This window comes from Ipomoea nil, unplaced genomic scaffold, assembly GCF_001879475.1.
Source record: "Ipomoea nil cultivar Tokyo-kokei standard unplaced genomic scaffold, Asagao_1.1 scaffold0848, whole genome shotgun sequence".
Taxonomy (NCBI): Eukaryota; Viridiplantae; Streptophyta; class Magnoliopsida; order Solanales; family Convolvulaceae; genus Ipomoea; species Ipomoea nil.
This window is the reverse complement of record NW_017617276.1, coordinates 1,019,355-1,036,263: the sequence shown is the minus strand read 5'-3', so window position 1 is coordinate 1,036,263 and position 16,909 is coordinate 1,019,355. Positions and strand designations below refer to the sequence as shown.

Below are 16,909 nucleotides of genomic sequence, written 5' to 3'. Positions count from 1 at the left end.
GAATGCTTCCTCAGTATTACCAGAATTTCCCCTTACTTCATTTATTTAGAAGTAACTTCAGACTCAAAACAAACTGCTGATTCTTTCTCATTTTTTCTCATAAATTTCAGCAACATTTTTTTTCAAAATACATTAATCATTTCTCCCATTTCTTCATTTTTTCCAGCCTCCATATTTTTTGGAATCATGAATTGTCTTCGTTTTCTTTTTCATAGAAGACCAGCGACAAATCAGTAATGAAGATACAACTCACCTCATTTTCAGTCATATTAACACAAGAAAGTGACCTCCCCCACACTTCTTCCTCACAACCTCACGTAGGTTACAAGAATAATTCAAAATTTGCTCCACTAGTTATTCAGCTGGGTGAAGGTATTATTTTTAGATATAAAAGGCTTGTAATGTGGTTCAAAATAAAGAAAAGAATGGCCATAAAGCTCAAAGTGGGTTAACGAAGGGAAATAATCATGGGACAAACCGGTTATTTGGATAGTGAGGCTCAAAATCAAATAATGGCCTTAATCACACTTGAATCATGCATGGTCTAATTAGCTTTAAAAGAGAATCAAGGCAAGTTCTAGAGAAACAAAATTATGGAAGAAATCGCACAATAGAAAGAAAATAAGACCGAAGTGTCAGTCAATGGCTCAAAACACTCACAGGTTTATTGCTTACTTAATATAGTCATTACATATCAAACGGGAAATGCTAACAAACTAATCACAATTTGCCAAATTATTTATTCAATCATGTTATGAATTCCAAGAAAGGAAAAATAAAATAATTTTTGGATTTTTTTTTTTTTTGAAAATAATACTTATTTTGCATAAAATACTAGTAAAATATTTGTGAAAATTTTGACATAAGCAAACAAATAATAATAAATCTAAATCCCCTCCCCCACACTTATTATCAACATTGTCCCCAATGTTGAATAAAAAAAAGCACAGAAAAAGGATATTAAATGTAACAAAAAGAAAAGAGAAAAAAAAAATAATAATAATAAAACAAACTCCCCTTCTAGTTGTTCATATTATTCAAAATAGCTGGGATCTTCAAGAAGTATGTCGGCAATATATTCAACTTGAGCCCCTTCATGGTAAGGTTTAAGCCGATGGCCATTAACCTTGAATATCTTTGAAGTCTGTAAACTTTGAATCTCTATCGCCCCATGAGGAAAAATATTTGTGATAATAAATGGACCAACCCAACGAGAACGTAACTTACCTGGGAATAGCCGAAGACGTGACTGGAAGAGGAGGACTTTTTGTCCAATTGAAAATTCCTTTCCCAAAAGCATCTTGTCATGGAATGCTTTTGTCTTTTCTTTGTAGATTCTTGAATTCTCGTAGGCCTCATTGCGAATCTCCTCCAACTCAGAAAGTTGCAACTTGCGGTGTAGGCCACTTTCATCAATGTTCATATTAAAGCTCTTGACAGCCCAATAGGCTCTGTGCTCCAACTCAACGGGAAGGTGACAAGCTTTCCCAAACACAATGCGATAAGGGGACATACCAATAGGTGTTTTGTATGCGGTTCTATACGCCCACAATGCATCATCTAAACGCAAACTCCAATCCTTTCTGTTTGGGTTGACTGTTTTCTCAAGGATTGACTTCACCTCTCGGTTGGACACCTCTGCCTGCCCATTAGTCTGTGGGTGGTAGGCAGTTGACACCTTATGGGTGACATGGTACTTCTTAAGCAATGCTTCGATGGTGCGATTACAAAAGTGAGTACCCTGATCACTTATTATAGCTCTTGGAATGCCAAACCTGGAAAAGATGTTAGATTTGATAAAATCTGCAACAGCTTTAGAGTCATCAGTCCTAGTAGCTCTAGCTTCTACCCACTTCGAAACATAATCAACAGCAAGTAAAATATAGACAAAACCAAAAGAGGCAGGAAATGGGCCCATAAAATCAATACCCCAAACATCAAAGACCTCACAAAATAGGATCGGAGTTTGTGGCATTTCATTTCTCCGGGATAAATTACCTGACTTTTGGCAAGCATCACAACACTTGCAAAATGAGTATGAATCTTTAAATAAAGTTGGCCAATAAAACCCAGAGTCCAACACTTTCCTTGCTGTTCTCTTAGCACCAAAGTGGCCGCCACAAGCATAAGAATGACAAAAGGCAAGGATTGAGGCAATTTCGCTATCAGGTACACACCGCCTTACCACTTGGTCAGCACAATGTTTCCAGAGGTACGGTTCATCCCATACATAGTACTTGGCGTTACTCCTGATTTTATCTTTTTGGGCTTTAGACGAATTATGAGGAAACTTGTTGGCAACCAAAAAGTTGACTACGTTAGCATACCAAGGTAAAACCACAGTCGCAGCCAATAAGTGCTCATCAGGGAATGCTTCTTGCAGCGGAGGTTCAGGTTCAATGTGTACCAACCGACTCAAATGATCGGCCACAAGATTCTCTGACCCCTTTTTATCTTTGATCTCCACATCAAACTCACTTAAGAGGAGAATCCATCTTATCAATCTTGGTTTGGCTTCCTGCTTTTTCATCAAGTAGCGAAGAGCTGCATGGTCAGAATAAACGATAACTTTGGTGCCCCGCAAATAGGACCTAAATTTTTCTAAAGCAAAAACAATGGCTAAAAGTTCTTTTTCTGTAGTAGAATAGTTTTTCTGAGCATCATTTAAAGTCCTAGAAGCAGAATAAATAACATGGGATGATTTCCCGATCTTTTGGCCCATCACAGCCCCTACTGCGTGATCACTTGCATCACACATAATCTCAAATGGGTAGTTCCAGTTAGGTGGCTGAATGATCGGCGCAGACGTCAACAACTCCTTCAATTCGTCAAATGCTCCCTTACACTTTTTGTCAAACTCAAAGGGTGTCTCTTTCTGCAACAATTTGCATAAAGGTAGTGCTATTTTCGAGAAGTCCTTGATAAACCTTCGGTAAAAACCTGCATGTCCAAGAAAAGAGCGGACTTCCCGCACAGTAGTAGGATAAGGCAGAGACTCTATAATATCAACTTTGGCTTTATCAACCTCAATCCCACTAGATGAAATAACATGCCCCAAAACATTACCTTGATTAACCATAAAATGACATTTTTCAGAATTTAACACAAGATTACTCTCTATGCATCTTTTCAAAATAAGTGAAAGGTTATGTAAGCAGGAGTCAAAAGAGTCGCCATAAACTGTAAAATCATCCATGAAAACTTCAATCATATTCCCAACATAATCAGAAAATATGCTAACCATACACCTCTGAAAGGTACCCGGGGCATTACAGAGGCCAAACGGCATGCGCCGATATGCAAAAGTGCCAAAGGGACATGTAAAAGTCGTCTTTTCCTGGTCTTCCGGAGCGATTGGAATCTGGAAATAACCTGAATAACCATCAAGAAAACAAAAATAAGAGCGACCGGCCAACCTCTCTAGCATTTGGTCAATAAACGGTAAAGGGAAGTGATCTTTTCTTGTAACAGCATTCAACTTCCTATAGTCTATACAAACTCGCCACCCATTTTGAATACGAGTGGGGACAAGTTCATTATTTTGATTTCTGACAACTGTAATCCCTGTTTTCTTAGGAACCACTTGAGTTGGGCTAACCCATTTGCTATCTGAAATAGGATAGATTATCCTAGCTCCAAGGAGTTTGAGGACCTCTTCCTTGACTACTTCCATCATGGGCGGGTTTAGCCTTCTTTGTGGTTGACGAGATGGTTTTGCTCCTTCCTCTAGAAGAATTCGGTGCATGCAAGTGGATGGACTTATCCCTTTGATATCTGCAATTGTCCACCCAATGGCAGTTTTGTGTTCTTTTAGCACTTGGACAAGTTTTTCCTCTTCTATTGCAGAGAGTTTAGTTGAAATTATGACTGGCAATGTTTTATTTTCTCCTAAGAAAGCATATTTAAGATGATTGGGAAGAGGCTTCAACTCAGGGATAGGTGCCTGCACGACAGATGGTAACAATTTTTTGATAGAGACAGGCAAAGCCATATAAGAAACATTATTTTGTTGGTGCAATTTGGGACAATGATTCAATGATGCAATAACTTCATGTAAATTGGCACTCAGAGAAAACTCATTATTTCCTTTTTCAAGGTGTTCACAAATAACAACTTCTAATTTATCTTCACCATGAAATTCAAAAACTTCTTCAACCAATGAATCAATAATATCAACAGAATAAGCAGAGTTATCACCCCCAGGGTATTTCATAGCATCATAAATATTGAATGTAACAACATTACCATCAAATTCCATAGTAAGTGTACCACTGTGAATATCAATTTTTGTTTTTGCAGTTTTTAAAAATGGTCTTCCTAACAGAATAGGTGCAGAATGATCATTATTTTCCATATCTAGCACATAGAAATCAGTAGGGAAGATTAAATTATTAACTTGCAACAATACATCTTCAATTACACCCTTGGGGTATGCATTAGACCTATCAGCCAACTGGATAACTACACTAGTTTCATTCAAAGGTCCAAGTTTTAAAGAAGCATACACAGAATATGGCATAACATTAATAGATGCTCCTAAGTCTAGCATGGCTTTCTCAAGTTTAGTATCGCCTATCATACAAGGAATAGTAAACATACCTGGATCCTTGCATTTTTCAGGAAGCTTGCTTTGAATCACAGCAGAAACATTCTTACCCATTAGCACTTTCTCACCTTTTTTTGACTTTTGTGTCCTTTTTGTTGTACACAATTCCTTTAAAAATTTAGCATATCTAGGAACTTGTTTTATTGCATCAAGTAATGGAATATTCACTTCACAATTTTTGAAAGTTTCATATAACTCTTCATCTTTCGTTCCTTTTATAGATTCTGACAAAGCTTGGGGGAATGGGGGAACGGGTTCATAATTCAGAAGATTGGAAGACTTACCTTGAGAATTTTCATTGTTGCTAGTTCCCTCTTTTTCTTGGTTCACTGATGGGGTAGCAATCGCAGGGCCTTCAATTTCCTTACCACTCCTCAACACAATTGCACTTGCATTTTCTCTTGGATTAACCACTGTTTGAGAGGGTAGTTTGCCAGAACTCTGTGCTTCCAACCGACTAACTGTAGTTGCTAGTTGGCCCATTTGTCTTTCCAAGTTTTGAATACTAGCATTTGTTTCTTGAATACTAGCTCTTGTCCCTTGTTGGAATAGTTGTGTTTCTTGTTGAAACTGCAAAGTGTTAGTAGCAAGAGATTTAACAATATCTTCTAGATTCATACCTGAGCTAGAGCTTTTGACCGGCTGTTGTCTTGCATGAAATGGTTGTCTATACTGTTGAAAATTAGAATGATTCTGAACAAACTGGTTCCCTTGTGAGTTCCCATAGCTAAGGTTTGGGTGATCCCTCCATCCAGGATTATATGTATTGGAAAATGGATCATACTTACCTTGAGGTTGTCCAGGAAAACCTCCAGCCATGTTGACTTGTTCAATAGGTTCTTCTTGAAGAGTTGGGCAGGCATCAGTTTGGTGCCCAACTACCGAGCAAATTCCACATGCTCCTACGGTTTGCATATTGCCTACTGCTAATTGACGAACAAGAGTAGCTAAACCAGAAATTTGTTGTTCAAGAGCATAAATATTTACCTCATTCACTTGCTTAGACGGTTGGGCAACTCTATTGCCGAACTGTTGAGAATTTGCAGCCATGTTTGCAATTAAATTTCTTGCAGCGTCTGGTGTTTTGTCAACTAAAGCACCACCGCTTGCAGCATCAATCATGCCTCTATCCATCGGAAAAAGTCCTTCATAAAAGTATTGAATGAGTAATTGATCACTGATTTGATGGTGTGGGCAGCTTGCACAAAGCTTCTTGAAACGCTCCCAATATTCATACAAAGACTCTCCATTGTTTTGCCTTATACCACAGATTTCCTTTCTAATATTGGCCGCCCTTGAAGCTGGGAAATATTTTTCAAGGAATAGTGTCTTTAAGTTATTCCATGTGGTGATGCTCCCAGAAGGTAGATAGTATAACCAATCCTTCGCTGAATCTTTCAACGAAAAGGGAAAGGCTCTCAACTTGATTTGTTCCTCAGTAACCCCAGTGGGTTTCATACTCAAACACACCACATGGAATTCCTTTAAATGCTTGTGAGGATCTTCACCTGCAAGTCCACGAAAAGAAGGCAAAAGATGAATTAATCCAGACTTTAGTTCGAATTGCACATTGGCATCTAGAGCAGGGAAGGTGATGCATAATGGTTGTTGATCTAGATTTGAAGCTCCAAGCTCTTTTAAAGTCCGATTTTGAGCCATGGGTTCCCCTTCTAAATCAGGATTGGTAGAATCGGTAGCCAGATCACTAAACTCCAATTTGCTCAAAGCTTGTTTCCTCCACTTGCGTATAGTTCTTTCAATTTCCGGATAGTACGGCAAGATTTTTTTATTAGCAGATCGAGTTATAGGCATAAAAAAAGAAAAGTAAATATATTGCAGCATTTATGCAAAAGTAACGAGAGAGAATATTTTTTTAAAATTCTTTTTTTTTTTTTGGGCAAATGAAAACAAATAAACAAATACAGAAATAAATAATTAAATAAACACAAAATAAGCTAGAAAATCTCCCCGGCAACGGCGCCAAAATTTGGTGAGCTGTCGTAGGCTCCCAAATTAAAACCTTACCAACGTAGTAGCGGGAGTAAGGATCGATCCCACGAGGAGTAACTAGTTTAACTTTTGTGCTCAAGGAAATAATGGGGGGTTTGGAATATACCGAGAATAAATATTAAATAAAAGAGAAATTAAATAAACGAGAAATTTAATCGAACGAATAAACAGTGAAAATAATATATCGAAAACACTTATAATAAGAAACCTTGGTTAGTAAAGATCCACCACCGGAATTCAACACTGATCATTGATTAATAAAGTAATTAATATGCAATTGAATATTTGTCGTGAAATTATTTCATTTCTGTTTTCCCTTAGTTGTAGGTAAATAAAGCACAAGCGGTTTAATTACCCCTAACTACTAAATAACCTAAGACAAGCGCTATAGATTTAACTTAATAGCAGCAATAGGAACTAGGAAAACCAACAAACTAAATAACACAAACACAAGCGGTTGCATTTAATTTAGGAAAATATTCTTCCTGAAATCAATTATCACTAAGCCGTCAATAATTAACCTCAGTTGCTACTGAATATTAGAATAATTTGTAGCACAACATTATCTAATATAGCAAATAATTATATCAAATAACTTAGAAGAATATATAATACCCAAATGCATAAAAATTATATAATAAAATAAATAAATAATCTTACAGCATAATCAATTCCGGGGCTTCAATTCACTAAACCAAGCTAAAGAAATTAGCCACGAATGGACATTGACAACAACTTTAAAGAATAATCGAGAGGGAAAGAATGAATGTTTTACAAAAGGAAACTTCTACTATTTATAGTATTCTTAAAATAGGCTAAATGAACCTCAACCAGCCAATTTTCCTAATTTTGAGCCTCTCACTGTCGAAATTCGCGAAGCATTTTGACTTGTTTGAAGGATTCTTCCGTTTTGTCCGCTGCCTTAGTCGAACGAATTGAAACCTTCAATTCGTTTTGCATGCATCCGTTGGACCAAAGCAATATTTAACAATATAATATATAATATATATACTAGCTAGTACCCTACGTAATATATAATTAATGTATTCTATATTATATATATATATATATATATATATATATATATATATTAGCTCTAAAAAGAACTAATTATTAAATAATATTAAATAATGAATGTAAAATTATTATAAAAATGTACCTAAAATATGAGTGTAAAATATGCCTATCATATGGGCATGTGATTGGTCCTGTGGCGCCAACAAAGTGTGTTATGTGTTGTGATATAGATGAGTTGTGATTATGAGTGTCTTGGGGGATGTGACTAAGGGATTTACATTGGGGATTGTTCATGTTGGGTTATGATTATTGTTTATGCTTTGCCTTACCTGCCTTATCTGTTGTGAACTGCATATGCTCGTTATAACTGTTACTTGTGTCTGGCCTTACCTGTCGAGTCATTCCCGGTTTTAAAAGCTAGAGTTCGTAGGATATATCTTCATGCTCATAATGGTTTTCGTATATCTATATATACCTCTATACGTATTGTATTTCAACGCGTTGGAGTGGGTTACCAGCATCTCTCGCTGAACAGATATATTTGGCTTTCAGGCACAGAAGAATAAGTCACTGGAGCGCGCTAGAACTCGGAACGTAGAAGTAGATAGTTCCCATTTCGGCCTGCGTGCCATATTATGCATTTACATTATTGAGGACATTAGCTAGTTAGCCTGTGCACCTGGGTTCTCTAGCTCAGGTGTGGCATAGCACCCCGTACACTTGTATTATGTTTTGGGATTTAATGAGATAATACCTTTATTTATAAGTTTTAAATGTCTTGAAAATCTGGGGTGTTACAGCTCATTTACATGGAGATGAAACTCCATCAACGGCTAGCTTATCTCTTTCTGACATTTTTGCAGACGATAAGATAAGATCTCTGACAAAAGATACAAAATTTCAAAAATGAGAGCGTCTCTTTCCAACGGACAGATTCTCATTACCAGCTATAAAATGATGAAGATATGAAGACTTGAAGACAACGAACTCACGAACAAGAGAGCAGAAAATTCGAATCCATCAAAGGGATCGAATAGAGCAATTAAGCTTGAAAGAGCATAGAGCAAAAAATCTCATTTGGTACAGAGCATACCAAAAATCTTCAAGTGAGAAGTGAGAAAAGAAAAAGAACTCAGAGAGCTTCAAAAGAGAAATATTTAGAGATTTCTTAAACAGAGCAAAAATATCAAGTGCTTTACTTTATATATTCAAAGAGAGAAAACACTCAGAGCTGTCAAGAGAAATCATTCCAGAGTGTTTATCTTCATCAAAGAGACCTGCGCATCATTGAAGATCATCTACAGAGTCTCAGAAGTTGGAAGCAAGACAACACTTGTTTTGGAGCAAAACAAGAGAAGGGAGGAAAGTAGCACGGAGCTGTGAAATCCTGGATTGTCACACGGAGCTGTGAGATCCGAAGCAGCAGTGTCGGAGACACTGGGCGTGATTGGTGTGGGCTTGGTGATCAAAGCACCAGATCACGGGATACATTTCTACCGGAGTGTGGAAGACGGGGGGAAAGTAACGCGGAGTCGTGAAATCCTGGGATAGTAGCGCGGCGACGTGAAACCCGAAGCAGCAGTGTGGTGTCACTGGGCGTGATTAGTGCCGGCTTTGTGATCAAAGCACTAGATCACGGAAATTCATTGTATCTTGGAACCAAGGAGTGGTAGATATAGTGGATTGGCTCTTGGAGAAAAGAGCAAGTGGAGTAGGAGGATTACACCACCTCGCGAACCACTATAATTGTCTTGTGTTCTTTACTGCTTTCTTTACATACTGCTCTTTATATATTTGCTCTCACGAAGATATACTGCTCACACAATCTCACACACACTTTATGTTTATTTATTTCCGCTGTGCACCATACTCTAACAATCTAGTTAAGAGTTTTGGTTTATCTCTGTCTTAGCATTTGTTGTGTTGTGCGAAAAAGTTTGAAAGTCTATTCACCCCCCCCCCCCCTCTAGACTTTCACCCTACCTCTTTTGGGACCAACAATTGGTATCAGAGCGGGTGCCTATCCGAGTCAGAATTTGTCTCTAACTGATAAGAACAATTGGTATCAGAGCAGGCTGTCTATTTAGGCCAAATTGCTATCTAAGCACGTGCCTAACTGGGTCAACCATTTCTGACTGCTAGACAGATCCATTCTCCAAAGTGTGTGAATTGGATTCATCTTTCATATCTCTCGTGATGATGATGAAGAAAGATTTAGCTCAAAATCTATTATTCTCTCTTGATAAATTTGATGATTGGAAAGTTCGTATGCAGGTACACTTATCGGCCTTACACGATGAAATGTGGGAAGTTATTTCCACTGGCCCTATCGAAATATTAAAAGTCAATACGGCATTTGTTATATCCCCGGATGCTCCACAGTACGTACAAAAGCCAAAACCGGAATGGACATCAGATGATAGAACGCAGAATAATCTTGACAATATTGCCAAGGATATTCTATTCAAAGCCGTTGATGATACAATATCTCCGAAGATCCGAAAGTGTGCCACTGCCAAAGAAATATGGGAAACTCTCATCAAGATTGGCGAAGGAGATGAACAAGAAAAGGATAATAAGCTCACAATCGCCATGAAGAAGTTTGAAGATTTCAAAATGCTCTCAAATGAAAGTGTTGCAGACATGGAAGCTTGAATGATCAAAGTTCTTGGAGAGATTAGTGATCTTGGCAAAAATATTAGCCAAAAAGAAATTAATCTTAAAATTCTACGAGGCTTACCATCTGCATGAGATATGAAGGTTACGGCTATGCGCGATCACCGAGATCTAAGAATGTTGTCAACAGACAAATTATTTAGTGATCTAAAAGCATATGAGTTCGAAATGAAGGCCAAAGATGATGATGTTCATGAAGCTCGAAATGCTGCTCTAATGGCCAAACAACCGTCAACCTCCAGGTCAGTAGAAAATAATGTTGATTTTATGACTGACGAACAATTTGCTCTTTTTGTCAAAAAGTTTAGAAGGTTTATGCGAAAAGGAGACAACAAAAATTCTGCTCGTGGAAAATTCATGTCTCGCATAACACAAGAAGAAAAAGTCGAAGAAAATAAGGATTTATGCTACAATTGCCGCAAACCCGGACATTTTAAAATAAATTGTCCGTATCCGATCGTTAGCAAGTATCAAGGCAAAAATGTTGAATCTACACCGAACAAATCCGAAAGCAAAAGGTTCAAGCACGACAAAAGAAAAGCTCTCGTTGGCAACGAACCAAACGAAAATGATGATTCGGAGGATTCATCATCAAGCGATGAAAGTTCATATTCGGATGATGATACGGCGCTAATATGCAAGTCAATTGAGTTGAGTACAAGTGAAGATTGTCTTATGGCTCTTGACGCAGAGGAAGAAGAGGTAACATCTAATTCTTTCAATTCTGTTAATTCTTCTTTTTCTCGTGAATCTATTGACAATCTAATGCGAGAATGTCAAGAGATTATGCTCACTCATCCTCAACTCAAGGAGCGCAATAATATTCTAATTCTTGAAAAAGAAGAAATGAATAAAAAATTGCAAGATGCTTTACTTGAAGTGAGTAAATTGAAGAATGAAAATATTCATCTTCAAGAAGAGTGTAAAGCAAGAGAGGTTAGAGAACATAATCTTAGAGCTACTATTGCTACGTTCACTAATTCGTCTAAAATTATATATAAAATGGTGAGCATGCAAAAGCCATCAGGAGATAGAACCGGAATTGGTTATGACTCCACATGTTCTCAAACCCCTCAAAATCTGAGTAATTCTACTACTACTTTAAATAATAAAGTTCAAGTGGTAAAATTTGTTAAAAGTCAGAATAGCACGATGAGACAAGGACTTGGCTATCAATCAAACGCAAAGTTGAATGTTGAAAGGCCGAAACAAGTTTATACTACGGCAAAGCAACAAAAATTCTACAAGCAAAGATATGCCAAAGAGTCAAGTGCAAAAAGATTTCATAGAAAAGAGGGAAGCTTTTCTAGAAATAAAGTTGGGAGATTTTATCCCACTCAAAAAGATTGGTTGTGTAATAGATGTAATGCTTTTTATAGACCAAAGCAACCATTCTCTTCCCAGGTGCCAAAATATAAAAATAATTTTCAAAACCCGGTGCCAAAAATATTTTCTAATGTGAGTTATGATTATCGTGTCTCTAATGGTTACAAATCGCCTCATCTTAATTCAATAAGATCAAGGTGGGTTTGGTTACCAAAAATCACTAACAGTAAAGGACCCAAGCAAGTATGGGTACCTAAAATTAATTAATCTTTTTTGCAGGATGTTTGGTACATCGATAGTGGTTGCTCACGCCACATGACTAGAAATAAATCATATCTAGTTAATTTCAAAGAAATCGATGGACCAAAAGTTATATTCGAAGGAAATCAAAATTATGGAATTACAAAAGGAGTTGGCACGATCAAGAAAAATGGTTTGAAGATTGAAGATGTTTCTTTCGTTGAAGGATTAAAATTTAATTTGTTGAGCACTAGTCAATTTTGTGATAAAGGCTATCTTGTAGAATTTTCTAAAGATAATTGCCTAATAAAAAATGAGCTCACAAATGAGATTGTTTTATCTAGAAAACGGCGAAAGAACATGTATATTGTGGATTGGAGCACTAGCAAAGATTCAGTGTGCTTAATGGCCAGAAATTCGAATGAAGCTAATCGGGAATGGCACAGAAAGCTCAACCACTTAAACTTCAAGACCATCAATCAGCTTGCAAAGAAGAATCTAGTAGAAGGCTTGCCAGATATTATCTTCAAGAAGGACCAAGTGTGTGATGCATGCCAACGCGGAAAGCAAATCAAATCATCATTCAAATCAAAGACACATGAGTCAACGTCAAGACCGCTAAGCTTACTACATATGGACATATTTGGACCGGTTGATCCAATAAGTGTAAGTGGTAAGAAATATACTATCGTTGTTGTTGATGATTTTTCCAGGTACACTTGGACCGTGTTTCTGAAGAAGAAAAATGAAGTTGAGCAAGTTCTACCGAAGCTGTTGAAACAACTACAAAATGAGAAAGAATTGCAAATATCAAAAATACGAACGGATCGCGGAACCGAGTTCGTGAATGGAGTTATACAAGCTTTTTGCAATTCACATGGAATTTCTCATCAATTATCTGCCGCAAGAACACCGCAACAAAATGGTGTTGCCGAAAGAAGAAACCGGACGCTCAAAGAAGCCGCACGAGTGATGATTAGTGCTGCCGGTCTCCCGAAACGATATTGGGCGGAAGCTATCAACACTGCTTGTTACACGCAAAATCGAAGCATGTTCCATAAGCAGTACAAGAAGACGCCATATGAGTTATATAAAGGGAGAAAACCAAATATTGGTTATTTTCATATTTTTGGATGCAAATGTTTTATTCATATTAATGATAAATTGCATCTAAAAGCTTTTGATGAGCGTGCAGATGAAGGAATTTTTCTAGGATATTCAGCTACCAGCAAGGCGTTCAGAATTTTGAATAAAAGATCAATGGTGGTTGAAGAATCCATACACGTGGTATTTGATGAAAAATCACAGATCAAGAGTGATGCACTGGACGAAGAAATTGCACAAAATGGTAACAAGTGTCATATTGATTTTTGTGATACTAATGATACGTGTGAAGATGATGTTTTGCAGGGAATGGATGAGTTGGAAATTAATTCTCTAGAAAATCCCATCCCTCACCCAGAAGAAGTTGGAAATTCTTTAAATAATAATTTTGGGAGTGATGCCTCACGTGGGAATGAGGATGCAGTACGGGTTCTAATGTGTGATCAAGTTACTGGTGAAGTTGGTGGTCAATTACAAAATGAATTAAATGTGGAAATTCGAACCAACTCTCCCAGTACACAACAAATGGATCCACCCAGTACCATGCACCCATTTCAACCAGAATTGATGAAACTTTTGCACCGGTGGCTCGACTTGAAGCAATCAGAATTTTCCTAGCCTACGCCGCACACAAAGATTTCACCGTTTATCAAATGGACGTGAAAAGCGCATTCTTGAATGGTCTACTCGAAGAAGAAGTTTATGTCGAACAACCCCCAGGTTTTGAGGTAAAAGGCGAAGGTGATAAAGTCTACAAACTTAAAAAGGCATTGTATGGGTTGAAACAAGCACCTAGAGCTTGGTATGATACTTTGTCTATGTTCTTGATAAGCTGTGGATTCACCAAAGGCCTTGTTGACAAAACTCTATTTAGAATTCAAGATGGTGATCATATTTTATTACTGCAAATATATGTTGATGATATTATTTTTGGAAGCACTAACAATTCTTTGTGTGAGAAATTTTCGAAGCTTATGCAGAATAAATTCGAAATGAGCATGATGGGTGAATTGAATTACTTCTTGGGCTTACAAGTCAAACAACTAAAAGAAGGAGTATTCATCAATCAAGCAAAGTACACCCGCGACTTCATAAAGAAGTTTGGCCTTGATGGAAAATCATCGATCAAAATTCCAATGAGCACATCAATAAGGCTAGACAAAGATGAAGATGGAAAGGATGTTGATCAAACAAAATATAGAGGAATGATTGGTTCACTTCTATATCTTACTGCAAGCAGGTCGGACATTTCTTATGCTGTGGGCGTGTGTGCAAGATTCCAAGCAAATCCAAAAGAAAGCCACCTCACCGCAACAAAGAAGATCATACGATATTTGAAAGGCACAATCAATGTTGGATTGTGGTATCCAAAAGGTACAGATTTTACTCTAATGGGTTTTTCAGATGCGGATTTTGCAGGTTGCAAAATAGACAGAAAAAGCACTTCCGGGACATGCCAGTTCTTGGGGGGAAGGCTTGTTTCTTGGTTCAGCAAAAAGCAAAATTCCATCGCAACTAGTACCGCCGAGGCCGAATATATTGCTGCAGGAAGTTGTTGTGCGCAAATTTTGTGGATGAAGCAACAATTGAAGGATTACGGAGTTAATTGTGATGACGTTAGTATTTATTATGATAATACTAGTGCAATCGCTATCACTCACAATCCGGTGCTTCACTCAAGAACCAAACATATCGACATTCGACATCATTTTATAAGGGATCACGTTGAAAAGAAAAATCTGAAGATTGAATATATCCCTACGGAAAACCAAGTTGCTGATATTCTCACGAAGCCTTTATGCGAAACGAGATTCTCTAACTTAAAGCACGAGTTGGGAATGATCGAAATGAGCTAAGTATCACTGGACTTAATCTCTCTATTTAAATTGATACTTGTGCTCAAAATTAATTGTTTTACGTGGATAAATTGTTTTATGTGTTTCTATGCATGTTTTTATTCGAAATATTTATGTGATAAAATTGCAATATGTGTTAGAAATTTATTTGTGTATTTGCATGTATTATTTAACGTGAGATCATATGCCATGCAAATTAATTTGATAAAATGTGTAATTCGTGATTTATTTGATAATTTGTATAAAATTGCATGTTTTAATGTGTTAATAAGTTTTTGAATATGTGTTCATGTTTCTGTAAATTAACTAACTTGTTTGCATGAACAATTTGCTCTAAAAATGATTTACCATGTTTATTTAATTATATATGTGCAAAATGTGATTTAATATGTTATTTGTATGTGTGTTTCGTATATATGCAGTATATGTGATATAAATTGCTATAAAATGTTTTAGAAATCTAGAAATTAGTATTTTTTAGAGTTACATATAATTGGTATGTGTGATTAATTATTTGTGGAGTAATTTTTGCTACTAACGAGATGTTTGAGTGTGTTTATGGTTGTGGTACACGAATTTGAGAAGGAAATCAGGAGATAAAGGAGGAAATTTCGAGTTTAATTGGGCATCAAACCTCCACCCATAAACTCCTACACTTTCTAAACCTCCACCCAACTTAAACCTCCCCCCATAATCCTCTTCTAAATCAAATCTTTCCAAACAAATTTACCCTCTCTCTCTCAAATCGACACCCCCATCTCGCCTGTCAGAAATCTACACTCTTAATCGATCCTCGCAAACAAATCTCAAGGAGATCAGAACCCAAATCCTTCCTAAGTGTCTCTTCAAATCTCCACCCTCTACACCTTACGTGCATTGGGTATTTCTAAAGAGGTGTGAGCATTAAATGCTCTTGTCTGCTCATGATGACATTTTCTCTTTCCTCGTAACACTCTCTATCAGATGACTCATCTACCCTAAACTCACCCAATCGACACACCTCAACCAAAGGGTACAATTGAGAAGTCCCATCTCTCTCTCTTAAATTCGAAAAACCCCTTCGAGTCATCCTCCTCATATAAACCCCTCTCCTATATCTCAAAAACTCTTTCAAGACCTTCAGAATATCAGAAAACTCTCTCTCAAATTATCTCTCCTTGATCAATCGATCTGATCATCATGGCTCAATCTGGAAGAAAGCAAATTGATCCTATTTTTGCCCTCTCGCAACAAGTGACGAATGGGATGGTTCTCAATCCTGAGTTTTTCAGACTAGGTTCTACCAACAAGGACACGGCCGAGAAAATTCTTCAAGCTTTAAAAGACTGTGGACTGTTTGATTTCTTCACCTACAACTACTTTGGAACCTTTGAAGAAGATGTAGCCGAATTTTATCTACATGCAGTCGTTGAAAAGGACTCGATAAAATCTAGAGTTGGAGGATCAGAAGTTTCGATCACTGAAGATGACATACACAAGTGCTTCAACTTTCCTGAATCTCAGATAATGCCAGAATCTCACAGCTATGTTGTTCAAAATTTTTGGAATGAGATTCGTGGTCCTACGACTCCAATTTTCTCTGATGTATCCGCTCATAAGAATGTATTGATGTTTGAATACGAGATGTTGGTGGACATGATTTACAAGATTCTTGAACACAAGCTGGGAAGTACTGAAGATTTGACCGCGTCAACAGTGTGCCTGATGGACGGAATCATGAAAGGAATAAAATTCAAATGGGCAAAATTTATCTACAGGAAGATGGTTATTTTTGTTCATGCTGCCAAACCAATGAAGAAACCTGCTGTAGTGGACCGATTCTATCAAAATGTTGGATATGGTCTCATCATTGGAGAACTGCTAAGGAAGAAGACAATTCCTACGAGAAAACACAAAAATATTGGAATTTACAGAGCTCTCTTCAGAAAATTCAGTCCTAATTTTGGAAAAAGGTCAAGCCAGAGAAGAGGACAAGAAGGTGGGAGTTCTACAAGTTCAAAAACACCTCAGAGTTCCAGACCGAGAAACAGCAAAGCAATCTCAACCTCAAGTAATCAAATGGGATCAAGCAATC

General features: G+C 37.2%; 2 protein-coding genes across 2 annotated transcripts in view; both read right to left on the bottom strand.

Moving 5' to 3' along the window:
* Window positions 1-1,033: 1,033 nt before the first annotated feature.
* LOC109178455 lies at window positions 1,034-4,258 on the bottom strand. Its single transcript, XM_019328090.1, has 3 exons — window positions 3,139-4,258; window positions 2,156-3,036; window positions 1,034-2,023 (listed from the first exon to the last, which is right to left on the bottom strand). Exons 1-3 carry the CDS (start codon window positions 4,256-4,258, stop codon window positions 1,034-1,036), a joined length of 2,991 nt encoding a protein of 996 aa, XP_019183635.1.
* Window positions 4,259-4,302: 44 nt separating this feature from the next.
* Window positions 4,303-16,909, bottom strand: part of LOC109178454 — a 74,628-nt gene continuing 62,021 nt past the window's right edge. Inside the window, exons 2-4 of the mRNA XM_019328089.1 lie at window positions 5,632-6,183; window positions 4,409-5,019; window positions 4,303-4,317 (exon numbers count right to left, since the gene is read on the bottom strand). Of these exons, the coding sequence (XP_019183634.1) occupies window positions 4,303-4,317; window positions 4,409-5,019; window positions 5,632-6,183 (1,178 nt within the window). The remainder of the gene's footprint in view (window positions 4,318-4,408; window positions 5,020-5,631; window positions 6,184-16,909) is intronic.

What these genes read in the sequence shown, in the direction of transcription:
- LOC109178455 (XM_019328090.1), bottom strand. Translation starts at nt 4,258, where the DNA reads ATGGAATTTGATGGTAATGTTGTTACATTCAATATTTATGATGCTATG. An exon ending in CTGCTTACATAACCTTTCAC is followed by an intron (nt 3,037 to 3,138) that starts TTATTTTGAAAA and finishes TTATTTCATCTA; the next exon opens with GTGGGATTGAGGTTGATAAA. An exon ending in GTGTACCTGATAGCGAAATT is followed by an intron (nt 2,024 to 2,155) that starts GCCTCAATCCTT and finishes TCATTTTGCAAG; the next exon opens with TGTTGTGATGCTTGCCAAAA.